We start from the raw sequence: 26,433 nt of genomic DNA, 5'->3' as shown, positions 1-26,433 counted from the left end.
CGTGTAACAGAACACGCAGGTGCAAACAGAATGCGGCCAGAACTAGACAGGCAGGAATCGAAGTCGCCAGGATCAAGTGTGAAGCTGAGCGATATGTGTAATTGTGTTCAGAGACGAGTTTGAGAATGATGAAGAAATCAAGTTCAAAAACCCTCAGTGAAACTCATCTCGGCCTTTGTGGGGCTGTGTTGCTGACGAAAAGTTGATAGGCACGCCAGCATCGCGCAATCATTTCAGAATCCCACAGAATCGCCTTCTTTAACCGGTAAGACGAAGTAAATGGTCAAAAGTTGTGCTTTTTCTTTAGTCCAATTGTACATTATCATCGACGACTCGCTTTAGCCAAAGGTCCCCAGTTTTCTCGAGGGTTCATCTGGTATCGCACCAACTTCTGCTCTCCTCGTCGTCGTGCAAGACGTGCTAGGTTCTCATCAAAGACGAGTGTCTTGCGCAATTCCATCTCACTAGGGATGGGCTTGTCATCGCCATTTGGCGCATTTGCTGAGCTAGCATCAGCTGCCTCAGAGGCTGAATGTTCCACGCCCTCCATCGCAGAGTCATCTTTAGCTGTCTCTTCTGTAGCCTTAAGCTTCTCTTGTCCAATGATTCCAGCATCAGTCAGAATCTTCCATGCGGCGCTGTTTTTCTTGATGCTCGATTCTTTGATTGGGGACTTCTGGCGAATCCATTCCGTTATTATCCACCAAATTGTAGACCAAGGTGCGTCAGTCTTGATACTTCCTGGTCGGCAGTGGCTTCGAGCAGTGCGGTAGCCAAGATGAATCAAGGCGCCTCGAATCATGTCCTCACTCGGAGTCACACAGCTCACCACATTGGCCAAACGACTTGGAATTATGAAGAAAGGGTAGTGGTCAACGGTCGCAAGCTGAGCATCCTTGGGGTCAACAGGCTCCTTGACCTCAGGCCCAGGCAGATACTCTTCGAGAGCTGTTCGCAGCATGCCTTCAAGTCTAGGCATCGTGCCATAGATGGAGGGGTCAGCCTTGGGGATTTGTGCCAGAAGTCTTTCGATAAACTCTTGGGAATGAATGTGGCCACCATACATAGGGCCATTAATGTGCATCTTCATTCCACAATGTTCGCAGTGTCGATCGGCTGATGGTCCCTGGGCCATAGTGTGCTTGTAAAAGGCGCCATTGCCCTTCTTGTTCGGCGCGGGCTTGCTTCTCAACATAGGCTGCGTTTCCCAAGCACCACAACCTGAGTCGCAGCTGTAGACCAGCATAGTCTTGGAAGCGAGAAACTTGACTGACTGGGGGGATTTGGTCACCTTGATAAAGAATTTGGTGTAAAAGTCGATCGAGAGCGAGAGAAGAGGGTCAATGGCCAATCCGTATCTGGCAGCTGAGGTAGCAACAGCGTTCAGAACAAGTCGAAGACCAGCTTCGTGGGAATGCATTCCCTTAATTGGAATTCCTCCGTAAAGCGCAAATGTCTTCTCGCAATAGCTGTGACCTGCCCACACCGCACTATCTGTACAGGTGATACATAGGAGGCCACCGTCGTCTCTGATAGATTGCACGGCAGCGTCGAAGAAAGGTGCAGCTGTACCATAAGGATCCAGGTCGATAACATCGAACTTGTTGGTCTTGCCTGGGCTTCCACTCTTGTCTCTGTTAGACAAGTCATCTGCGATGCCTCGATACATGAGCGCAAGCGCATCACCCTGGGTGACGGTGATTTTGTCCTCAAGTCCATTATGCTTAGCGTTCATCCTGATAGACTCGGCAGCAGTGTCGGACAAATCGTTGGCCTTGACAGATGTCACAAAAGGCAATTCGTGGGCATATCGAAGTGCTCGCAGCCCAGACGCCGATAGCGCATCCAGGATACGGAATGAGGGCTTTATTTCTTTCTTGGGTTGTTGTGCTTCGGCATCGTTGGGCTTAGCAGCTTCTTCAGTCGCTTGCGGTTTATCCTGTGGTGGGGGGTTCACGGCCTCGGTAGGCTTCTGGTCGTCATCGCCTCGCTTGCGCTTCTTGCCCTGCTTGTTTATCCTTGACTCGTACTGTTCCTTTCTCTTCTCCAGAGACATCTCGCCATAGGTCTTGATCGCCAGAACAGATAGATCACGGTTGTATTGCTGGATAGGATTGTAGAAGACCTGCTGAACTTCCCCACGATCCTCACCAATCTTAGCACCTTGAGGCACCAAGATAGTTGCTTTTCCCTCTGTGACCGTCCTGAACTCCTTCCCCTCGATGGCCACAGTATCCACGTTGACCTTTTCCTCCGCCATTTTTGCTGTGGTCGAAAATTGGAGATGCGCAATCGTTTTGTCACAGAGAGCTCGGTAGTTGCGATTTGTGCTAAGGATCTGAGTTTTCGAAAAGCGATTCGTAAGATCCAAAATCGATCCGGCGCCCAAGTTCGACCTTGATCTCCAGAAGATGCGAAGCATATAAGAATGTTGCTTGGGAAGAATTTGCATGGCTGGAAAGCTTGTGATTAACTGAAGCTAAATTTTATGAAATTCTGCCGCCCGCAATGGTCCACGAACGTATGTGGCAGGCGGTGAGAGAAACCAGCTTAACATCTACTGCCTTCATGCACTTCTGGAAACTCGACAATTGCGTTTCTAAATAGGTAGTAAAGGATTTTAAAGAGGATCGTTCCTAAAGCTTAATTTAATGATTCCTAAGTTAGCGGGCTTCAATGAAATTTACACAAACCATGTGTTAAAAGCATGGCATAACCTCATTGCCGGCCAAAGCTTGATAAAACACATTTTTGGATGTATTGTGCTAAGTAAAAGCTGTCGAGGTCTAACCTTAAAGCGACGGAGTGAGATTCATGATCACTGTATTCATCACCGGGGGTTGAGGCAACAGATGTTAACTCGGTGTCATTGGACATCTATTCAATACCATTGATCAATTGTAGTTCACTCTACAAGACTATAGATATGGTGGGATGATACAAACCTGTATGGTTCAACTAGGGATGAAGTACAGGTGCCACAAAACGGAGCACCTCTTTTATACTCCATGATCTTGGTGGCTTCTACCAATTTATGTTCTCCGAATGGCTTCAGGGTAAGCGACCTACCTATTTTTGGCAATTATCGATCTTGGAGAAGGATCAACAGGGAAGGCTGTTCCAGACTCGATTGTCTCCAACTCTCCACGGATCCATAGTGAGTGGAGACAAACCATTATTGCTCGCATCAGACCAGACCAAACAGTTCGTCGTAAACAATCAGATCATCACTTAATTCTCTCAATCTGACTGCATGACTCGGCACTTGGCCTTAGATCAAGCGGTCAACTTGTCAGTCAATTATAGAAACCAATCGAAGACATCTTTAGACTGTCAATGTTCATCGACTATCAGAAAAACTCTGCTTTGAGCCTCTGCTGATCAAGGCGCAACAGCTCCGAGCTCTGCCCTAGAGGAAGCGAACTCCAAGGATCCCCCCGCCCTGTATGTTGAGATGACGGGGGCGCTAAGACCCATGGAGATGAAAAATTTGGGGGATGGGGGAAAATTGGATTGCATTTCAATGACGTAGTAATAGCGTAGAACCAAGTTTGCATGTGAATTTGACTCAATTGTAAGCACTCGAGTTACTCCCCAAAAACCCGCTGTAAAATGCTCTTATTTTGCTGATAAAGTCTTCAGAATTCAGTATATACAGAGCCCACCATCAATTTAAAGACCGCCAATCAATTTCCTCATAAAGAACAAGAGCCGCACACGGAAGCTCCCCCTCACCCTCCCTCTTCAAGCCTTGCGAAGCTTCCCCTGGAAGCGCCATGATGAATTGACTCGGAGACGTACAAAACTAGGCCAACTCCGTACAAGGCACGGCTTGCACTCGTATCTTATTGTATCAATGTCGAGAATCTCTTGAAGCTAAGCCAGAAACATCATGGCCCGGTACCTTGTTTGCTTCAGCTTCAACGCGACTAACAAAAGCCAATTGCTCCTCCATTGGCCATGAGTGATTTGTTGTTGGCTGACATTTGCTACCCCTCCACGCATGATATAGAGCTGCTGCATTCTCTTGAAGCTACTGGGAACAATATCTTGGAATTAACAACCCGGCACTCCCGGACAACCAACCTGGTTCCCCGTCTTGACCGCTAAAGATAACATCCAAGGTTTGGTTGTACAAAGCTGATATGACTGTATCCAACGGATTCGACCAGAAGCTATGGGATGTGATAGAGTAGGATTCCGACCTATAGTACTTTCATTGTGCCGTAGCTCAATTTGAGTATGTATGTACTAAATAAGGCACTTGTTGAGCTGTCCAAATTAGGTTACATGAAAATGACTTGATCGAGGAGCTATTTGCTTTTTTTCTTCTTCTCTTCTCTTCTTTCTTCTTTTTGGCGTAGACGAAGTATTTCTTCTTTGTTCCTGCTCTCTTGTCTCTTCCTCTTATTCATGCCCTTCACCTCGTCAACCTCAGGCTCCACTCTAACTTCTTTCCAAAAACATCTTCCAATCTTGGTTTCTACCTTAATTATTCCTAGACACCCTTTTCTCTCCTTTTCAATCCCTTTAGGTCTATGTCGTAGGCTGATTTAGGCCTATCCCCCTCTTCCTCCTACCATCAACTTATCTTTGGGAAATCATCCCTCCTGTCGCTCGCTCAGGTCGTCGATCCCGCTCGATATCCCAGATCCAAGATCCCTGAACCGAATCGACGAGCCCACTAAAACGACCCAAGCAGCGTCTTCGGTGCTCACTAACCACCGCGCACCCCACTAAGTTAACTTGCCTACTGCGGACGCGAACCGTTAGCTATCGATCATAGCTCCACTGCGACAGGCACGTTGCGTAGTGCAGCAGCGCTTCCTTGGTTACCAGTTTCAGTGTCTGACCGAGCTGTGCTTTTGTCGTTTCGCGGGGCACGAAGCGCCCGCTCTTCTCTTCTCTCATCATGAGTCCACCGCACACCATGACATCCAACGAGGTTTATTTGCTGCCGCTCAACGATGATGGCTCACCTCAGGTGCAAGGTGAGTACATATATCTCGCGCCCAGGTCTCACGAGCCTGTAACGGTTCGTTTTGCCATTGAGGGCACCTCGTCCATCTGCCGTCATGGCAGCCTTTGGGTCAACATCCCTGCCCAAGGTGATGAGTTTCGCCGCGATCATTTTCGCGAGTTCAAGTAAGCTTTGGCTCTCACTTTGATCCAATTGATCACTTTTGAAGTAGTTTGAAGTGTTTCAACACTGCAACAAGCAGACGCAAATCGGGGTAACTAACAGTCGCTTTACAGACTTACACCCGATTTCAATCGAACTCTCGAAATCTCTATTCCCATTTACCAACCTGGTGCCTATGCCTTCTACACTACCTACGCTGAGCTGCCCGACCTCAAGAAGGAGCTAGAAAATAGCTCTGAACAGAAGGAGAACCTTAAGAAGACTCCCCTGTACTATATCGATGTTGCGCCTAGACTCAAACTTGACGGCCGGCCATTGCCTTTGCCTGCCTTGTCAATCTTCTCTGTCATTAGCAAGTTCATGGGTAAATACCCCAATGACTGGGAGCGACACCTTCACGGTATTAGCGACCGCGGCTACAACATGATCCATTTTACTCCTCTTCAGGTGCGCGGAGTGTCCAACTCCCCATACAGTTTGTATGACCAGCTCGGCTGGGACCCTGCTTGTTTCCCAGCAGGAGAGGAGGATGTGCAGAAAATGGTGGACAGTCTAGAGCGTAACCATTCTTTGCTGAGTTTGACTGACATTGTGCTAAACCACACCGCAAACAACACAAAATGGCTTGAGGAGCACCCCGAAGCTGGCTATAATTTGATCACAGCACCGTGGCTCGAGTCCGCTTATCAACTTGACACAAGTCTCTTGGAGTTGAGCGACAACCTAGCAAAGTTGGGACTACCCACCGTAGTCAAGTCCACCGATGATTTGCTACTCATCATGAATGCGATCAAGACCGAAGTCCTCGCCAAAATCAGGCTCTGGGAATACTATGCGGTTGATGTCGATCGAGATGCCGACGAGGCAGTCAAAGCTTTCTCTCAAGGAAAGAAATACACCTCTGAGGACGCTTCAGATTTCGAGAAGAAGCTGGAGAGCGCCAAATCTGCATCGATCAAGGACCAAGTCGAGTTCTTCAGGGAGTTCGGTTTAGCAGGCACCGACCAAATGGGTGAGCGCTATCGAAGGCATGTCAAGCCTGACGTAGCTGCTAGCTTTTTGGCCTCGTCTGTGGGTTCTTCCGATGAGAAAGCAGCCAGGGCCAAGATTGTCGAGATCCTGGAGATTCTCAACGTGGATTACTACAAAGAGTATGACGCTGAAGTGGATGACATTCTTCAGCAAATTTTCAACAGGATTAAGTATGTCCGACTTGATGACCACGGTCCCAAGCTTGGTGAGATCAACAAGGAGAACCCCCTAATTGAGCCTTACTTCACTCGACTCCCCAAAAATGAGACAACATCCAAGCTCAAGCCCGAAGAGATGGCCTTGGTCAACAATGGATGGGTTTGGGGTGGTAATGCTCTGGTCGACAACGCTGGCCCTGAATCCAGAGTGTACCTTCGCCGAGAGGTAATTGTCTGGGGCGACTGTGTCAAGTTACGATACGGCTCAGGCCCCGAAGACAACCCTTGGTTGTGGGAGCATATGACTAAGTATGCTCGTACACTGGCCAAATACTTTGCCGGTCTCCGTATTGATAACTGTCACTCAACTCCCATTCATGTGGCTGAGCACATTCTTGACGAGGCTCGCCGGGTGCGACCTGACTTGTATGTGGTAGCCGAATTGTTTACAGGCTCTGAAGAGATGGACTACGTTTTTGTGAAACGTCTTGGTCTCAGCTCCCTTATTCGCGAAGCCATGCAGGCATGGAGCACAGGTGAGCTTAGCCGACTGGTCCACAGACACGGCGGCCGACCTATTGGAAGCTTTGAGGTCGATGAAGTTTCCAAGTCGGATGTCCGCACCCCATCGAATAGTCCGACCAGACTCAAGAACGGCGAGACGAATGGACATATGTCACATTCAAGAGAGATTATTCGCACGATCAAGCCGAGCCCAGTGCATGCTCTATTCATGGACTGCACTCATGACAACGAGACACCAGCACAGAAGCGTGATGCCCGTGATACTCTGCCCAATGCTGCCCTTGTCTGCATGTGCTCCAGTGCTACTGGAAGTGTTATGGGATACGATGAAATCTACCCGAAGCTTGTCGACCTCGTCAACGAGACCCGACTCTACACATCTGCCTCGTCTGGAACGAAACCTATTAAGATTGGAGGCGGTGAGGAGGGAATTGGCGGCGTCAAGAAGCTGCTCAACCAAATACACACTTTGATGGGTAAGGATGGATACGATGAGACTCACATCCATCACGAAGACCAGTACATTACTGTTCACCGAGTGCACCCTGAATCTCGCAAGGGTTACTTCCTTATTGCACATACAGCTTTCCCAGGCTACGGCAATGGCAACGGTGATTTTAGCCCTGTTCATCTCACTGGAACTAAAGCTCGACACCTGGGTAGCTGGATGCTCGAGGTTGACGCTGGTGAGGAGGCGACACAACAAGTGCTTGGGGACAAGAAGTTCCTGCGCGGCTTGCCTAGCCGAGTTAAGGACGTACCCGGCATCCGCATGGAAATCAACGGCGACGACACTACCATCACTGTACGCGACAAGTTCCCCCTGGAAGTATCGCCCTGTTCGAGACTTGGATACCCGCTGCTGAGCATTCGTCTGGTTTGGACAACTATGTCACCTCAGGGTCCAAGGCAGCCTGGAATGAGCTCAGTTTGACAGACCTCAACTTCTTGATGTATCGATGCGAAGCTGAAGAGAGAGCCGAAAGTGATGGCCGAGATGGTGTCTACGACATTCCTGGACATGGAAAGCTTGTCTATGCTGGTCTCCAGGGATGGTGGAGTCTTCTCAAGAACATCATCAAAGACAACAACTTGGCCCACCCACTGTGCCAGAACCTACGTGATGGTGAATGGGCTCTAGATTACATCATTGCAAGACTGCAACGAATCAGTGCCACTCCAGGAAACGAAGCGCTTGCCCAACCCTTGAGATGGCTGGAGGAGCGATTTGATGCTATCCGAAAGATCCCTAGTTTCCTTCTCCCTCGTTACTTTGGTCTTGTCCTGCGTACTGCTTACATGGCAAGCTGGGACAGGTCTCTCGAGCTCATGAACTCCAGCGTCCGAGACGGCCAATGGTTTTTGCAAAGCTTGGCCATGGTCAGTGTTCAACAGGTTGGATATGTTAAGTCAGCATCCTTGTGGCCTTTCAAGTTGGTTCCTTCTTTGGCTGCTGGTCTCCCTCACTTCGCTGTTGAATGGGCCCGATGCTGGGGCCGAGACGTGTTCATCGCTCTTCGTGGGCTTCTCATCGGTACTGGGCGTTTTGATGATGCCAGAGAACACATCCTTGCATTTGCCAGTGTATTGAAGCATGGTATGATCCCCAACCTTCTCAGTAGCGGCGATGCTCCCAGGTACAACTCTCGAGACTCTATCTGGTTCTTCCTTCAGTGCATTCAGGATTATACACGTTTTGCCCCAGAGGGACTTGATATCTTCAAGGCCAAGGTCAAGCGTCGTTTCCTGCCTTACGATGACACTTGGTTCCCCACCAATGATGAGAGGGCATACTCGAAGGAGAGCACCATTGAGGAGGTTATCCAAGAAGCACTCCAAAGACATGCTTCAGGCATGAAATACAGGGAAGCTAATGCCGGTCCCCAAATTGATGCCCAAATGAAGGATGAGGGTTTCAACCAGGAGATCAAGGTTGATTGGAGCAACGGTATCATCTTTGGCGGTAACCAGTTTAACTGTGGCACATGGATGGACAAGATGGGTGAGAGTGAACGCGCAGGATCCAAAGGAATTCCTGGAACTCCTCGCGACGGTGCTGCTATCGAGATCACTGGTATGCTGTACAGCACTCTCGATTGGCTCGCTGGGCTTCATGAGAATGGAAAATATGCCTATGCAGGCGTGGACAAATCTGAGGGTGGCTCAATCTCCTTGGCTGACTGGGCTGGTCTGCTCAAGGCCAACTTCGAGCGCTGCTACTATGTCCCTATTTCTCCCGAGGACGATTCCAAGTACGACGTCAACACGCCGATTGTGAACCGCCGAGGAATTTACAAGGATCTCTACAAGTCAGGCAAGGAGTATGAGGACTACCAGCTACGTCCTAACTTTGCCATCGCCATGACCACTGCACCCGCTTTGTTCGACCCTGATCATGCTATGCATGCTCTGTGTGTTGCCGATGAGGCCCTTCGGGGACCCCAAGGAATGGCGACTCTGGACCCTGCGGATCTGAACTACCGCCCTTACTACGTCAACAGTGAAGATAGTGACGATTTTGCTACAAGCAAGGGCCGTAACTACCACCAGGGACCTGAGTGGATCTGGCCTACTGGTTTCTTCCTCCGAGCCCTGCTCAAGTTCGATCTCAAGAGGCGAACAACACCCGAGGGTCGCACTGAGGCGTTCCAGCAGGTTACCCGAAGACTGAGCGGGTGCAAGAAGATGATCCAGGAGAGCCCTTGGGCTGGTCTCCAAGAGCTGACGCAAAAGAATGGCGAATACTGCGCCGACTCCGTAAGTCGATTTTCCGAATATGTGACCACATTTATCGTATACTAATCTCTATACAGAGTCCCACACAAGCTTGGTCGGCAGGATGTCTGATCGACTTATACATGGACGCTACTGAGGAGCAGAATAAGGCATAGAGCCTTTTTAAGAGGAGGAAGTGATGATGAGACCTGAGAGTTGGGCATAGGCTTGGATCAAACATACAATACCACGCATTAACTACTACTATAACATTCTCCTGATTAGGTTAATAACAAGCACCTTTAAGCGTTGTAGCATGAACTTTGTTGAGCCAAAAGCCAAAATGAAAATTGTGCAGATTGAGTTCCCCGAATTGCTGACGTTGTTGCAATGTTGCTCATAAGACGTTACTGTTATAAGTAGAGCAACATTACGTAAAAATTTCCGAATCACAAGGTATCGCACGAAGAACTAGTAATTGCGAGCTGAAGATTCCGCGGGTGGTAAAATTGTAATGCTGTATCAAGGATAGACTCCAAACCTCTTCCCGTGCCCAGGAAGCTGTAGGTAATAAGATGACCAAATAACTAACCAGAGAGTATTTCTGTTCTGGTCTAAATAAAACAAATAAACAGCTTCGTTTTTTTTCTCGCCTCGCGGCAGAGCCAACGTCACGTCACATTCCACCCACATACCGGGAATGGAGGCGAGGCTCGTTCCGTGGTAACAGCCACCACAAAACGGAAACAGAAACAACAAATCAGGAGGATACGCCAACCTCCTCTTCCTCCCAACGCCAGAATATACCTGAAATATGAACAAGAACGCCACGGGGGGAACAGCACCAATGGATACCGACAAACGCATGAGCGTTGAGCCATGAGAGACATCGCAGACGGTGTCTTTCAACCATGCTTGGATAACCAAGTGTCTGCGTGTATCTAGCTATTACCAAATGCATTTGTTTCCTCCTCTTTAAGTGCTGATGTAGCCCCCCTCATCAACTAAAAGTCATATGTTTTCGATGATATCGAATAGAGTAAGGCCGTTTAAATGAATAAATGCACGGTTTATATCGTAAGGTGAACAGCATGTCGAAGTGCTTTTGAACTCGGACATGGCAAGGAGAATCGTTATGAGATCGGAACTAGCGTTAACAAGATCGAGCATGAAGTGAGGTATCATGTTCGGTCGCGGACGATCCATCGCTTCTTCTCCTTGGGCTTCTCCTCGACGGGGGCACCGGCGGCAGCACCCGGTAGCATCAGGCCGTGCGAGTTTCGGTTCGATTCGTCGTCGTAGGGAAGACCTCCGGACTCTGAGGCCTCCATGCCGGGACCCCAGGATGGTCGAGATGCGGAGCCGGAGTGCTTCTGGCCGAGGTGAGTCTGGCGATCCTTCTTGCGCAGATAACGGCGACGCCAAATACAGGCGCCGATCCAAATGGCTGCGATGCCGACAACGAGAACAACAATCATGATGACCCATTGCCAATGGTTGGAAATCCTGATTCAAGTTAGAATAACTCAAGGGTTTTTAGAAGTAAACCGTCAACATACCAATCACCACCACCTCCATTGTTGGATCCAGCTCTGCTACCAGCTGTTGATGAAGCACCGTCACCTGTCAAAGTCGTAGAGCCTTGTCCAGTTTTCTTGGTTGTTCCTCCATTTTGAGCAGTCGAAACGCTACACATGCTTCGGAACCAGCCAGCGATCGATGAAAGGCCCTTGGGATCCGCGGTACATGCTTCGTCGCAGACGCCTGTGGTGGCGGTCGAGAAAGCGGCGACTCGCTGGTCGAGACAGAAACATTGCGTGTAGGCGGTTGGGCCGGCATCAGCGGCTACTTGAGGAGGAACACAGGCACCGTTGGCATCGTAGAGCGGACCGCAAGCGGCGGCGCAAGCGGGAAGGACTTTCTGGTTGTTGAAGGGAACGATGGTGGTGATGGGGGCTTCACCTCCTCCTTGTTGGGCTGCAAAGATTGAGTGTTAGTATGAGGGGATTTGCGAAAGCGAACGGGATTGAAGTTGACGGATGACGCACCCATTTTGACGAAGATTAAAGGTCAGTTAACCCCAATTCGGAGAGCTCTATAGTCGATGTCGTGGTCGAAGTCGGCGTCGAAGGGAGAAAACGAGCGACGGGATCGTGAGGGTAAAAGATACGACACGATACAGACAGTAACGAGAGACGAGGATTAAGCTTGTGTTCAGTGGAACCGGGGGGCGGGAAGTGTCCTTTGTATGTGTGTGTGAGGGAGAGGCCTGACGAGGTAGGTATGTACAGCGTAGAAGCGACCTGGAAATGCTGTGTCTTTAGCCAAGGCTGGCTTGCGTTTGTGCAATACGCTATTGAAAGAGTCGTGTCGTCACCAAACCACTTTGAGTAGAGGGGAATAAACAAAGTCTGACTGTAGCCAAGCCCAACGTCTTTTCTTTGTCGTTTTCTTCTTTTAGGGTCTGATGGAGAACAATGTTATCAGACGACCCAGCAGGATTCGGTAGTTGGTCGAAAGAAGAATCGATTTCACTTGCTGATCGATAATCGATGGTTGATGAGATGGCTGGGAAGAGGCAGAGAGAGAGAAAAAGAGTGGGCGGGAGACACAGACGCAGAGTCACAGTGAACAACAGCCTGCAGCCGGGGAAAAACTGGGCCACTATCTCACTGTAAGCGGCAGAGTCGGACGACTTTGTAGCGGGACAAGACAAGGGCCAGGGGTGTTTTGAGCTTTGGTGTTTTTTTTCTGGCAGCGGGTGCAAGGGAAGGGGGAAGGGGAGGGCCCGTTTGTCTTGTCTTGTCTCGTCTTTTTAGATGCGACGGTCTTGCCGAACTCGGAAATGGATTGGAATTGTGAGGAGATGACTTGATGATAACATTTGGAGGGGAATGCACAGTAAATGAATGTCACCAAAGCATGCATTCGCTCACCTAAACATCTGGAGAATCTGGAGGGAAAGAAATTCTTGCCGCGTAAGTCAACTCTGGGCACTTTCACTGGATGGTAGCAGCCGCCCAGCCCCAACCCATTGGTACGAGAACAAAAAAAGATCACGCCAAGAGACCTGGGTCCCAAGTATCTACGGAAAGCCCGGACGGCATCTACATATGGCGTCGGTACATAGTCCCCATGTATCTTGGTTCAGGTCTGGTTGTATCACGCGGTCGAATCCAGTGGCCTGGGCTTGGCGCATGGGCTTGTCCAAAGGCAACAAGAGAGTTTCTGTATTGGTAACTGTATTTGTACTTGTTGTATTTTGGATGTATCATGCGGAGAAGATCATTCTCACCAAAAACGTTGCATTGCATATAATGTCTGCCCCTTTTTGTGTCTCTTCTCTCTTTTTTTTCTGTTTCTGGTGTTTCCGTCTTATCTTGTTTTGTTTACTTGGCCCTGTCTTGTCCCTTACAGTAGAACAGGAAACGTCTGAGAGCGTCTCAGTTTCAGCGCAACATTGATGAGAGCCCACAGTCTGTATCACTAATTATCATGGCCGTATTAATGTTGAACTGTACAACTGTGCCACCTCGTACAACGACATTACCGTTACCGTCTTGCAGGCCTCTCACGTATACAGACAGATACAATCTAACCATTTTTGGTGGTATTATGAACTACTGTCCAGCGGCAGAGACCTCGAGAGCTGAACATGTTGACTTCCAGTGGGAGACTACGGTAAAAAAGAGCCGAAATCGTGCCCAGCCCAGGCCATTCAGCGGAGTTGCGTGCCTGAAATAGTGTTTCCCCACTACCCACTTCAAAGTGATTGGTTGGATTTTGGGTTTCTCCGTCATTGCAATTTCCGATGCGTGCGCCTCTTGTTCTCATGTTGCCCAACAAAGAAACCTCAAATGATAGAGATTTATCAGAAAACGGCAGGTCAATTGTGTTCTAGAGTGTTATCCCCTGCCAAGAGCAAGATTCACCTTTATCTGACTTTTTCAACTGCAACTTTGAGACTTTGGTATGTGATGTACTGTCCCTTACCTCAACACCATCTTCATGATGTGGTACCCAGATACGAATACAGTAATACAACTTTAAATGCGCTCAAATACGAGAAATTTCATCCATCTCGGCAGCCTCGATTTGGTGAGATAGACCTTGAGTATCCATACTTGGCTGTTAATGCGTGTAATATCGACAGCCATGACGACGACTCTATAACACACGGATCAACTGTCAGCTCTGCCTTTAGCTTGTCAAAGCATTTATTTACAGTTAATGCTTGACAGTCAAGCCATGATATCGCTGTCAGAATTAGCTTCCGCCCTATTCTTCCAGCCTTCCATTAGCTGCACCGTATTTTAACCGTCACATTGAGTTCATCATGCACACAACACCAAGCCATTGCCAAGATATTGCCTAGACTGAAGTATCTTGGAACCTCATTTCTGGGCATGCCATTCATGTTGAGAACATTATGTTTTTAAGTTAACCGCTAGACTTGGTCTTTTATGATATTTGTTGCTACAAAATAAATATTCATGTCATATCCAAACCTAAAACCTCCATTCTTGACTATTCCCGATTCATATGAGCCATCCCATGACGTGCATTTACCTATAAATCCACTCAAGTCATGTGGTCACTAGCTTATTATTGCTTCTATCAGAGCATCTAGAAACATGACAAACAGCTCAACACGTTAATCTAGTGTGTCAAAGTCTGGAATTTTACGTGACAGTTTCTCCCTGTCAAAGAGGGTCTCTAACCTGTAACATGTCAAGGTGGATGAATAAAGTAAAACAATTGTCTCGGATTAATATCTTGATCCACAGTCTGATATCCTCAACATTCAATCCCTCTCTCAAACATCTCCATCCTCCTCTGACATTTGACCCAGAGTAAAATATGGCGCCATGAGACGCTAATCGTCGCTACCAAAAGCCCCAGACTCCAGTTGATCGTGTTCTCCAACTTGGCTTTATCAAGACTTCTCGCCTGGTCTGTGATGGTTGTGCAGATCATCTCTTGACGTCTTTGCCTTTGCCGCCTGGCTGATTCTCCTCTTCATCTTCATCATCGGAAATCTCCAACTCAGCTTGTTCCTTTTGTCCTTCCTTTTGACCCTCTGGCGGTCTCTCCGCCACATAAGAAACATGATTGAAGTGGCCTTCCCTGGCTGGTTCGTTCAAGGCTCGCTGCAGCATGAATGATTGGTACGGTGTTGCTTGAGCGTTGCCTCCTCCACCTGATGTGGTCGACGTATAGGTCCTTGCCGGTGGATTCTGCGTAGATGGATTTCCTCCAGATCCAGATGGCTCACCATTCACCGGTTGAGAGGCTTCTCCTTTATTGCCAGTTCCAGCCTTCTTTGGTTGATTAGGCTTCTTTGACTGATCAGGCATGATGATAGGCAGATTCTGTGAAGACTAATTTTAGAGTATGCGGAGAGTGTTTCCAAATGATAAAGCGTTATCTTAAAACTTCAAGATGAAAGTGTTCTTTGCGTGGACTAAAGTCTCTAACAAGTTCTTGATGATCATGTCCAAGGGGAGGATGCCTAGAATTTATAGTCCAAGAGAACAAGAGGCTCTCATCCGTTTGTATTGCAGACGATGCAAACTCTCCTAACGAAATTCAAGCATGACCTCTTATGACTCTAGTGGTAAAGCAGACAACTTCATACTCTGTTTGTTGGCTCATTGCCAGACCGCAAAGTATGGTCACTGGTTACACTGGGATGCTCTGGGATCAGGGTTGAAGTTATATCGTCGGTGATTCATCTGGCAATCGAGCACTCAGGGGACAATCTGATGTTCACGCACGCTACTGCATGTGTATCCTATTCTGGATAGTATGGTCGTGTTGGGATAACACGCATTCACTCTTGTCTGATTGTTTGATGAATCAGCGAGGAGGGGTTGTAGTGTTATGCAGCTCATGAGGCCAAAACACCATATCTCTTTGCTATGAAGATGATATATCCAGTGGCAGCTCTGAATCTGCCTCCTGAGGCGTACACCGGACTATCATGCCGTATCTCAGCTACCTTTCATATGCGATCATTGTTCGGGCCTTTCTATCCTCGCCGCAGTAAACGCCGATGATAATGTCTACCATCTATTACGAACAATACATGAAGCTAGGGATAGTGACGGATGAGATTCAGTCGGCTTATCATCCATGTCAAGACTCGAGGTCCCGCTCAGTGATTCTCATGCGGCTACCCGTTGTCTTAATGGGTAAAGCCGTTTCGACTCTGGTCTCCAATCATTCGCAACCACCAACACTCTCAGCTTGATGCATCTCTCGCATCTTACGCAATGTGTCCCACAAGGTGAAGCAGTCATCGATCTTGTGAGCGCGGGTGATTGCAGACTAAATCAGCTATAGAGCATGAGGAGTTTCCCAGAATGTTTGTAGATTAGCAAAAAGAGGCCAGAGCTACGCATGATTCTAGAATTGTTTCAGTTGCGCTATTGATTTGGATGTTACACCAAGGGCATGTGAGCCTATGAGCGTGGCAAACGGGGACGGCAGATGCGATAACAAACTCACGAGGTGAGATGGTGATGCGCGCATCCTGAATAATATGCGTATCGGCATGAATTAATGTCGATACCCGTCTAATTAATGCATAAGCAGAAATTTGAGACATGTTAGTATTATACGCTCGTGGTGCCCATCGCTTCTTTACAGATGCACAACATTAGCTTGCTTCGATATCAGGTTATTGAAACAATAGCGCCGAGAAGCCGACTGATACTTGACTATTCCCTAGAGGCATCGAACAGTCGATCAAATTTAGCTTGTGAGCTTTCTTATACGAGATCTTATGTTTCCTTGGCTATAGAGTCATCCGCTAGCCTCACAAATGAGTTCACAGACAGGTGAATCACGATAAAGGATAAATCGCAAGATCTAAATTTTGTAAACGAGAGATGGTGTCTTAGATTAACAACTTTTGGTTCTTGTTCGTAGATCCGACCACTGAGACTGCAAAGCCCCCAAGTTCAACTCATTTGATGCTCTTAGCACAATCTAAAAGACATTGCCCTTAGTCTGCTGTCTGTCGATCGGCTTGTTGCGCCAGACAAGAACACAGATACAGATCAAAGGCAAGAAAGCGCATCCGGCAATGACCATCTCGCGCTGTACAACTCCATAGGCGTGAACAATGGCATCCCGGATAGGGGTACCAATAGGGTCGGCCATCTGCAGCTTCATGTCACCATAGAGGGCAGCGGTTTGGTTCTTGGCGTCCTGGGGAAGAGCCTTATACATTTCTCTTGGTAGGTCGTTGGTCCATAGGGCACCAGAGATGCCGAAACCGATAGCCTGGCCGATAGAGCCAAACATGGAGTAAAGTGCGAGCACAACGGCAATCTCCTGGTGGGTAACTTGAGTCATAATGGCGAGAGGCCCAGTCATGGCCCAGATACCACCACAAACACCATGGAAAACCTGGCACATGACAAGGTAACCAATGTCATTCCCAGGCTGTCGGAAGTGAATGAGAAGTGCAGTACCAAGGATACACCATGGGATGCCAAAGGCTGCGGGCCAGTAGTATCTTCCATACCAACGGAGGAAACTAGATGTCTTGTTAGCAGAATGACCAGAATTAAATAGACAGGGTAGCAAAACGTACAGTCCGATGAAGGGTGCCAGGATAGTTGACGTCACAGAGAAGGCGTTTAGAGTGTATCCAGCGGTGGCGATGCTGAGACCATGAACAACCTGGAGGTACGAGTTGTAATAGGTGTCCCAAGCAAAGATAGACATATTGAGAAAAGCGCTTAGAAGGCAAGCACCTAGGATGGTTCGGTCCTTGAGGAACTTGAAAGGCACATAGGGCACCTTAGCATACCACTTCTCCCAGGCCGCAAATCCAGCAAGGCATACAACGCCGACAACAAGCATTGCGATGATATAGTCAGTCTTCCAACCGTTGGGAGCGCGAGTGGCAATGTTGAGAGGGGTCAAAATAAGAGAAAAGCCAGCAATGGTGAGGATCATGCCAACAATGTCAAACTCGACAAAGTAGTACTTGGTTGAGTCCCAGATACTGCGTTGACTCTTCTCTGGCAGGTATCCAAGCTTCTTAGCCTTGATTTCATGATACATGAAAATGGCAGACACGGGGATAGAGAAGAAGACAAGGATAATACAGAAAGATCCGAAAGCCCAGCGATAGGTCGAGTGCTTGAAGAACAGCTCAGCGATCTTAGGGCCACCGAAAGTTGAAGCAAGTCTGGGGCTCATGTAAAGGCCGAACATGATCATACGGTTGCGAAGAGAAGTCATGTCTGAGAGAACAACATCGATGATGTAGCTTAAACCAACGTGGCCAACCCAGTAAAAGGTATGACCAGCAGCGTAAGTCTCGACATTCTTGCAGCAGGCTTTCATAATCATTCCGATGATAATGATCAGAATCATCAGCAGGAACCCCTCGTTACGACCGCGGATATCGATGATCTTGGCGATCGCGAGCTTACTAACACCAGCAATAATGGAACCAAAAACACTGGTGATTGCAAGCAGGCCGTGCTGGCTGAACGAAGAAGTGACATATGGCACCAAGCTGGAGTGAACAGCCTGAAGGAGAGTATCGACGAAGTTGACCAAGTATAGGCTGTACCAATGTTAGCTGATTTTCGGTGGCTTTAAGTAGAAACATCGGAAGACATACAAGATGAAGACAGCCCACATCATACCAGGAGACCAGACCTTTGTGATAGCTTCAACACGCTTGACACCATCCTGCTTGATCTCAGAGCCGTCATCGGAATCATGTTCCTTTTCCTTGTCGGGAAAATCGTTGATGACATGGTTCTCAGGCTGGATCTGCTTTTCGAAGTCGCCCTGGGCTTGAGAAGGGCTAGTAGGAGCGGCCATTCTTTCTTTTCTGAAGCCTCTGAGTTTCAGTGATGATCAGAGAGCTCAAAATAGAGTTGTAGAGAATGTAAAGAGGCACCACGAGTGGGTTACACTTGGCTGGGGCGCTTTATACTTAAAGAAGTGGCATGAAGGAACAAAAGTGCAACACAGGAACGTGATTAAGGCCGCGGATTTATAGGCAGCGTTACATTCTCCAAAAATATTCGCGACATCCCGTCTTGTCTCTTCCTCCATGAGTGGCAAGACAATGGAACGGACTATCCATCTTCTGGGTCCGTAGGGATTAGTTTTGCATCGAACCTGTCCTGTAGAGATGCCAGTGCCTTGTTCCGGAAGTCGGACTAATGCCAAGCTCATTGACAGAGAAAAAGTTCGCAGAGAAGGGTCAGGAAGGCCCCTGGGGAGCAAGAAAACTTCTGACGTTACGCCAGGGTGCCAAAATTAACTGATCTAAAGGCCTGCTAAGATATACTAAACTTACCTGAGTCTTTTCATCACTTAGGATAGAGGTCCTAAGTTTTCTTGCCTCCCCTAGGAAGGGTCATGGATTCATGGTTCCTGTATTGCAGTCAATGCAGTGGATGATTTTGGGTGGAGTTTCTGCGGTAAGACGGATGAGCACCGTTTAGCACCGGACAGAATTCTAGCGTCAGGGAATAACTCTTTATTCTCATTGGGAGAAGCTTGAAGGATTCATGCTGCTAGATGATCACTTCCACAACTGGTCTAATACCGAGCTCTAGCCGCTGCAGAGGCTCTTTGCGATTCAGGGATGCTCGCCGAAGTTGCCTTTATCTGATCATCAGATAAGCCGATAAAGGAGGATTTAGTGGAGAGGCCCATCGCCTAATCCAAGTCTATACAAAGGATCCCAGTATAACGAGTCCATAGTCGTTGCCGTCGGGTGAACTCTCACAGTCCGGTCCTCGACAAGAGTTGCTAGAGTTGATAAAGATCTCTCCCAAGCACCAGTCAGAAACTTGATGACCCCCGATTGATAAAATCTACGGTTCTCGAGAATGTGATTTAGCTGCATGTATGCAGGGCTTAATCCTTGTATGCCTGATTCTTGACCAGTTCGCTTGGCAATCGTCGTGAGACCCGTTGAGGCAGCCTGCCAGCTATCCGTCTGATTCCGGACCCGAGAACGAACTCCTCGATCAAGCTACCGGCGAACTAGCAGAGTTTTACTTACCGTCTTGAGGCCGCGGTGGGTTTAAGTTGAGGCGCTTCAGCCCTGGCGACTCTTTTCAGCCACCAACGACTGATCATCTAGATAAGATAAGATCTCTTGAAATAATGTTTTCCTTGTTGGTTCATGGCAGCTCCGTGTCGCTTAAGCAGCCCTTATTCGTATTTTTTCGTTGCATTGTGTGCTCTACGTAACTGCAGGTCGACAAAATAGTTGTTCTATTGTACTTGTCAAAAAATCGTGATGTGGAAAGGCGAACTTGGGAGCTGTTTAAACAACACCTCTGACCTCATCGCGAACTAGTAGGCAAAAGCGCGTTGTTTCCGGTGGACAACATGAAGCCATCGCCTCTGGCCGGCCAGTGGAGAGCTCTAAGCTGAAAATCCTGGACAGTTCCACATCGTCTGACTGGCCTTCTTCACTAGCTCACGATGCTTCCATGAGGCCAAGAAGGATGAGAACGGAGTTTACCGAAGTGTCGGAGTCTTAATGCAGTGGAAAGTGGAGGGTTTGAAGGGGAAGGATTCTTTTGCAGTGGAGCCCTCTGGTCTTATGCGACCCCCGTTCAACCAATCCTCTTTCTTGTCATGAGGTCTTGCTTGAAAGATCGTTCGAGCAGGCGTGGGGGCCTTAAAGATAATCCAATCTCCAGACCCTTCCTCGGAAATGAATAGATAATCTTGACCTAGAAAGCCGTTAACGCATCGTGGTTCCACAGAGCAATACGCAGAGTGAGCTTCTGGCTCAAGTGATATATCAAAGAGATGATCTTCTTGTCTGGAGGCATAAGTCGAGCTTCTTTCAAAGGACATAATGATCTGGCTTTGAAACAACCCAACAGATGCCTAGACTTTTGGATTGGCAGTCACCCGTACACTTAGCTATGAGCGATTCATTTTTATAGTAGTACTGGTCTATTGTCATGTACGTTTTGACAAATAAGTCATTGGTTTTCAATATCAACTTCCAGGTTACAGGGTCCGGATATAAAGCAATAGAGAACGGTTATTAGAGTTTCGATTTAATCATCGCTACAGGTCTCTGACCTCTGAAACGGTCTCTTCATAACGAAGGCTATTTTAAATATCTACCCCTACATGCAGTTTCAAGGCCAATAAGAATGCAAGCCACATATCATTCAACTAAAATCCTCCAAGAAGAGCAGGTCTCCGTAGCTAAATAACCTCTAAAACCTTATATGGTCTACAATGCCTTCGATAGGTGACATTGGATATATGTTAAAAGCTATATTCGGTAACATTCATCGTTTTCTCATTAAGATTTGCTTAAACTTTACTCAATAAATCAGCGCAACGTCTTAAATAAGCCGGCAAACGGAGTGATATCCGAGGTGGCCATAAGTAAGCTTCACGTACCGACAGAGCCCCTCCTAATGGAGAAATAGGTACCAGGTGCTTCAAGAAGCACTAGAATATACGTTTCTCTCGAAGGTGGTACTCTTAATATTTATGTGCTCCAGCGTTGACAACGTGAAGACTCTCCCCCCAAGATAGTGAAACAACTCGCAGAAAAAAAGCTAAGGCGTGAAAGTGCTGTTTACCATCATGAGTGAGGTCGGAGGCTTCAGAATGCGTATGATTGAATTCCCACCTTAAGAAGAAGGGGCAAGGGATGTTGAAACTCCTTATTCTTTTACACTTCAAGCTCATGCTGTTGCCGAGCCTAGAAACTTTCAACAGACATACATAAACTTTTGAATATTATATGACACAAAGTGACTATCCAGATTCCAGACTGATATAAATAATAGCCTTCATCCTTTACTATCTAGATTCTGTTCATATTTATCTATCCTTGTTTCTTGAATTTCAACCGACAACTAGCACAAAGAAACAATAAACGATTAGGCTACTGAACCAAAGATCCTTTGCTTTAACAGCTTATATACAAAACAAACGCAATGGCTCCATCTATCCCTCTATTCACTCCTACCAAAGGGAATTATCTTGGACCTGAGGAGTTCTACGCCAGTCTCGATGAGGAGGTCGACACGAACGTCAAGGCCTTGGCAGAATATCATTCTAGTTCTTATTATGAGGATCAACCATCCTTCTTTGAAAGCGCTTTCTGCGGCAATGACGATTCATCCATTACTAAGGAGGACCTTTTCGGTGCCAGGATTGTCCACCGTACTGAGATGGATATTGACTCGGAGCACAGCCGCCCTAATTGTCATGTTGAGGATGACTCGAATCTCGATGGCCATGACTCTTCACTTCTCGTCGAATCTGGTTACGGTCCTGAGTCTTCGGACACAAGTCCCGCTCGTCCTGGTGTTTTGCTCTCCGATGTTTTTGTCCCTGATGACTCGACTTTGGATACCGAACTTCACTCCTCTAATGGTTCAGCGAGCATTGAAAACCACATCAAACATGACACAGTTAAGAGCCTACTGTTGGAAACAGAATCCACCACTTCCGACAGCAAAATCATGCGGGGTCGAATTAAAGCCGATTTTAATGAGGAAATGCTTCAGGATGCCATAGCCATCCTAAAATTCCAAAGCCTCGTTGTCTTAAATGAGCAAGGTCAAGCTCGCCTCAGAAAAGACATTCCCATAATGATGACCCATTGGGTGACACAAAGTTTGGCGGATACTCTCTTGGCCCCAGAGGACCAGTCCATTGTTGACAGTATATACAACCTTCACCAACTTATACTGTCTCGCATCAAAGACTACCTGAATAAGGCGACCTCTGATTTCCTCCCACGAGCATATCGCGGTCTTCCTGTTGTTGAGTCGGGTTTGACTTATACCGGGCACCCAAGGCTTGAGGGGGAGTTTGACCTGGATCTTCTTAACAAATCTGGACGAAAACTTCTTTTCTGGGCTTTCTTAAGACATGAGTTGATGAGCAAGGTTCGCCTTTACGTTGCGATTATTCATCGTGGCTATAGGCCTCCAGTCGAACTGAATCGACGAGGAGGCCATAAGTTTTTACCATGGGAGGACGAAGCCATCAGGTGTGTTCAGACATATATACAGACTCTGTATACAGCCTTCTTTGCCGAGTGGTCTGGAGCTGAGTTGCCGGATTCACCACCCCCGGGACTTGGACGCTCCAACAGCATGGTCTGCGAGACAGCCCAATGGGTAGAAGCGCTCACAGAAGATAAGTCCGTGTGCGCTACGGCCGCGGCAAGGCTACCGGCTTATGGCCTTGAGCCCATCATGAGCCTCATGGACGAGAGACAGAAGCAGCAAGCCCAGGAAACTCGTATTGAACCTGCACGATCTCTTCTCAGAGATGCCAAGTTTCGTTGTGATTATGAGCATGCCCACAAAGAAACCGTCTCAGGGAACTTTGACAGAGAAAAAGGCTTGGTTCCAGAATTATGGATGGACATCGTACTTCATCATGGCACGCCTCGCAATTATACACAAGAGAATCTTGCCCTGCTCCGACAGCGCGCATGGGTTTTTTTCTGGGGCTCGCCAGCTCATCCTCAGCGTGAGGCTTTACTCAACATATCTCAGGAAGCGGGCACTGAACTTTCCGGTCTTAAGGGATGGGAACGTTCTTTCCTTCAAGCAAAACCCGCAAGTAAAGATTCAGAGGAGATGGTTGAGGGTTATACTTTACACTCCGTTGCTGAGCCACAGTCTCGCACGACCGCTGACAGCTATGTTACTCAAAGAATACCGAGATTCTTCCTCAATGATCGCGAAGAAAATCTTGGAGGTAGTTTAGGCAGATCTGCACTCGAAGCAGAAAGCACACCTCGGTAATTCAACACTATTTTGCACGTCTGGAACCTGGCTCATGTAAGTGAGGTAAATGACTTGTAAGATTTCTTCTTGGTACAGGGTAGATGTTTGATATGATGCATGACTCAGCAACTAAAGCTCATGTGGGTCCTCCTTCACCGTCTCCGTACGTCATCGGTTCTAACTCGTCAGGCGCCACAACTTGAACCTGAATGGCCTCAGCCTTGCATTTGCGTCTCGCACAACAACTCCCAGCACTTGTCGCTGTGAGTATTCATCATCATCCCTCGCGATGAGCAAAAATGATTCATGCTGGGATGAGAAAGTCATCGCCCCTGACACCGGGAAGAGTCTCGAGGTCCAGCTCGTACTGTCCTTAGTGATTGGTATTTCGGCCTTCTTCCTCTTCTGTGTACGTTCGTCCTTGGCACGCTTGCGAAACACCTCACGCTTCCTCGATTATAAAGTAAAGCTATAAGATACAGAACTGACTCCTTTAAAGTTCCTACGCCCACGATGGCCCGCCCTTTACGCTGCGCGAAAACGGCGTCTCGATCACCAGCTTGGTCTGCCTGCCCTACCAAATTCCACGTTTGGCTGGATCCCGACACTATTTAAAATCACCGAGGAGCAGGTTCTGGCTTCCGCCGGACTCGATGCTTTTGTGGTACGACATAAATCCCGAGAAGCCTATGTAAATCGCTGACAGATCATAGTTTCTGAGCTTCTTCAAAATGGCCATCCGACTCTTTAGCATCATGGCATTCTTCGCGACGATTATACTATTACCAATCAATGTTTCCTTTTCGGAAACCAAAAAGAATAAGGGCCACAGTGGTAATGATACATCGATTGAGCCGGGCTCGTTTTATGGAACAGATCAAAACGTTTTCTCAGATGCAAGCTTCCTCGACATACTTAAGCACAAGGACAAAACGGACAAGAGTTACGAGAAGTCTTGGCTGTGGGCTTACGTTATTTTCACATACTTCTTCGTCGGCTTGACGATATACTATCTCAACCTCGAGACATTTCGCGTCATCAAATTTCGTCAGGACTATCTCGGATCACAGTCCACCGTAACAGATAGGACGTTCCGACTTACAGGTATTCCCGAGGATCTGAGATCAGAAGAAAAGATCAAGGATCTTATCGAAAAGTTGGGCGTTGGGAAAGTTGAGAAGGTCATGCTTTGTCGAGACTGGAAGAAACTTGACGATCTTGTGGAATTGAGAGACGCTACCTTACGACGCCTTGAGGGTGCCTGGGCCACTTTCCTTCAACATCAGCGCCGAAAAAGAAAGAATGCTGGATTTCAACGAAGACGTGGCAACGGCGTGTCTCAGGACCAAGAAGACGACGACCAAACCGGAGAAAATGGGCGCCTCTTGGACTCTCAACAGGAGCCTTGGGACTCTGGAGATGAGGGCAGACCTAAAGTTAACATACGCTATGGGACCCTTGGTTTGCGATCCCGCAATGTTGATGCTATCGACTACTACGAGGAGCGACTTCGAAGACTGGATGCCCAAGTTATAGAGGCTCGCAAGAAGACATATGCACCTACAGACATGGCCATTGTTACTATGGACTCTGTTGCTTCATGTCAGATGGCTATCCAAGCACGAATCGACCCCAGACCAGGCCGGCTTTTGACCAAGTTGACACCGGCCCCTTCAGATCTTGTCTGGAGGAATACATACGCTCCCCGTGGTATTCGCCGCCTCAAATCCTGGGCTGTGACTTTGTTCATCACGGCTCTCACACTGGCATTCATTTTCCCCACCGTTGCCATTTCCTCATTGTTGAGTTATTGCACAATTGAGCGTAATTTCCCAGCATTTGCCAAATGGCTACAAGCGCACGGCGTTATATTCTCGTTGGTCCAAAACGGCTTGCCTGCTTTGGTTGTGTCGCTTCTTAACGTTGCTGTTCCGTATCTATACGACTTCCTCTCCAACCACCAAGGAATGATTTCACAGGGTGACGTGGAACTCTCTGTCATCTCCAAGAACTACTTCTTCACCTTCTTCAATACCTTCTTTGTTTTTGCAGTTTCATTGACAGGAATAAATTTCTGGAGCAGGCTTCAGGAGATTGCGAAGGACACAAGCAGAATGCCGCGCGAGATCGCCGGTGATGTGGAGAAGCTATCGATTTTCTATATTTGCTTCATTATGCTACAAGGCATTGGACTTATGCCCTTCCGAATTCTCGAGGCAGGAAGTGTATTCCTTTATCCGTTCCTACATTGGCTGTCCAAAACACCACGCGACGCTCTCGAGCTCAAGAAACCCCCGGTTTTCCAATACGGCTTTTTCCTACCTACGTCTCTACTTGTTTTTAACCTGTGCCTTATCTACAGTGTCTTGGCCTGGGGATATGCTATTCTCATCGTTGGGACCGTCTATTTCTGTTTGGGCTACTTTGCTTTCAAGTACATGGTACTCTATGCAATGGACCAGCCTCAACATGCCACTGGAGGTGCGTGGAGGATAATAAGCTACCGCATCATCATTGGGTTGCTTGTCTTGGAGGTTGTTATGGTAGGCCGAATCGCCACCAGTGAGGCATTCATTCAGTCGGTGTGTATCCTGCCACTGATCCCTTTGACCATCTGGTACAGCTACTACATCAAGCAACGGTTTGAACCTTTGACTAGATACATTGCGCTTCGCGCTGTTAGGGCAGATGAGGATTCAGATGATGCAGCTGCACTGGATGACGCGTTTGAGAACGAGGACCGCCCCCGACCTTCGCAGGCCATTCTGCGCCGTGGAAGTACCCTAGACGAGTACAAGGAAAAGGGACTGCAATTCGTCAACCCCAGTCTTGTGGCCCCGTAAGTTACCATGTACCTACCATGTATGACATAAATTCTGACAAGACATACAGACTTCCCCAGCCGTGGATCTACGATGAGCCACCTCCACCAATCCCCACGGATGACACACAGACAACAGAGGAGACTGAACGCCCTGTTCTGCAGGGTGTCGATAGCACACTCGGGATAGGAGACGAAAACGTTTGGAGAGACAATGGAGGAAGTAATGTTTAATGACGTTGGTTGAGGGTGGCATGC

General features: G+C 47.9%; 6 protein-coding genes across 6 annotated transcripts; 2 read left to right on the top strand and 4 right to left on the bottom strand.

Annotated features, from left to right (window-relative positions):
- Window positions 1-112: 112 nt before the first annotated feature.
- Window positions 113-2,817, bottom strand: BKA55DRAFT_391568 (S-adenosyl-L-methionine-dependent methyltransferase). The gene is made up of 2 exons (XM_046186019.1): window positions 2,792-2,817; window positions 113-2,642 (listed from the first exon to the last, which is right to left on the bottom strand). The coding sequence occupies exon 2, from the start codon at window positions 2,450-2,452 to the stop codon at window positions 323-325; it is 2,130 nt and encodes a 709-aa protein (XP_046048771.1). The 5' UTR covers window positions 2,453-2,642; window positions 2,792-2,817; the 3' UTR covers window positions 113-322.
- A 2,095-nt stretch (window positions 2,818-4,912) lies between these two features.
- BKA55DRAFT_594812 (glucanotransferase domain of glycogen debranching enzyme-domain-containing protein) lies at window positions 4,913-9,749 on the top strand (the record flags this gene model as incomplete). Its single annotated transcript, XM_046195716.1, has 4 exons — window positions 4,913-5,145; window positions 5,257-7,663; window positions 7,705-9,615; window positions 9,672-9,749. 4 exons carry the CDS (start codon window positions 4,913-4,915, stop codon window positions 9,747-9,749), a joined length of 4,629 nt encoding a protein of 1,542 aa, XP_046048770.1.
- Window positions 9,750-10,597: 848 nt separating this feature from the next.
- Window positions 10,598-11,931, bottom strand: BKA55DRAFT_391465 (uncharacterized protein). The gene is made up of 3 exons (XM_046186018.1): window positions 11,622-11,931; window positions 11,133-11,550; window positions 10,598-11,079 (listed from the first exon to the last, which is right to left on the bottom strand). The coding sequence occupies exons 1-3, from the start codon at window positions 11,623-11,625 to the stop codon at window positions 10,755-10,757; spliced, it is 747 nt and encodes a 248-aa protein (XP_046048769.1). The 5' UTR covers window positions 11,626-11,931; the 3' UTR covers window positions 10,598-10,754.
- A 2,562-nt stretch (window positions 11,932-14,493) lies between these two features.
- Window positions 14,494-15,073, bottom strand: BKA55DRAFT_570475 (uncharacterized protein). Its single transcript, XM_046193006.1, has one exon. It carries the CDS (start codon window positions 14,928-14,930, stop codon window positions 14,547-14,549), a length of 384 nt encoding a protein of 127 aa, XP_046048768.1. The 5' UTR covers window positions 14,931-15,073; the 3' UTR covers window positions 14,494-14,546.
- A 1,493-nt stretch (window positions 15,074-16,566) lies between these two features.
- On the bottom strand, window positions 16,567-18,426 carry BKA55DRAFT_513143 (major facilitator superfamily domain-containing protein; the record flags this gene model as incomplete). Its single annotated transcript, XM_046187869.1, has 3 exons — window positions 16,567-17,119; window positions 17,177-18,163; window positions 18,221-18,426. The coding sequence occupies 3 exons, from the start codon at window positions 18,424-18,426 to the stop codon at window positions 16,567-16,569; spliced, it is 1,746 nt and encodes a 581-aa protein (XP_046048767.1).
- A 3,116-nt stretch (window positions 18,427-21,542) lies between these two features.
- On the top strand, window positions 21,543-26,409 carry BKA55DRAFT_513639 (uncharacterized protein; the record flags this gene model as incomplete). The annotated part of the gene is made up of 5 exons (XM_046187912.1): window positions 21,543-23,245; window positions 23,544-23,763; window positions 23,854-24,018; window positions 24,068-26,193; window positions 26,247-26,409. The coding sequence occupies 5 exons, from the start codon at window positions 21,543-21,545 to the stop codon at window positions 26,407-26,409; spliced, it is 4,377 nt and encodes a 1,458-aa protein (XP_046048766.1).
- Window positions 26,410-26,433: the final 24 nt, after the last annotated feature.

This window comes from Fusarium redolens (genome assembly GCF_020744475.1).
Source record: "Fusarium redolens strain MPI-CAGE-AT-0023 chromosome Unknown BKA55scaffold_9, whole genome shotgun sequence".
In the NCBI taxonomy this organism is placed as follows: domain Eukaryota; kingdom Fungi; phylum Ascomycota; class Sordariomycetes; order Hypocreales; family Nectriaceae; genus Fusarium; species Fusarium redolens.
Note: the sequence above shows the minus strand (reverse complement) of the source record. Positions and strands in the feature narration are given on the sequence as shown.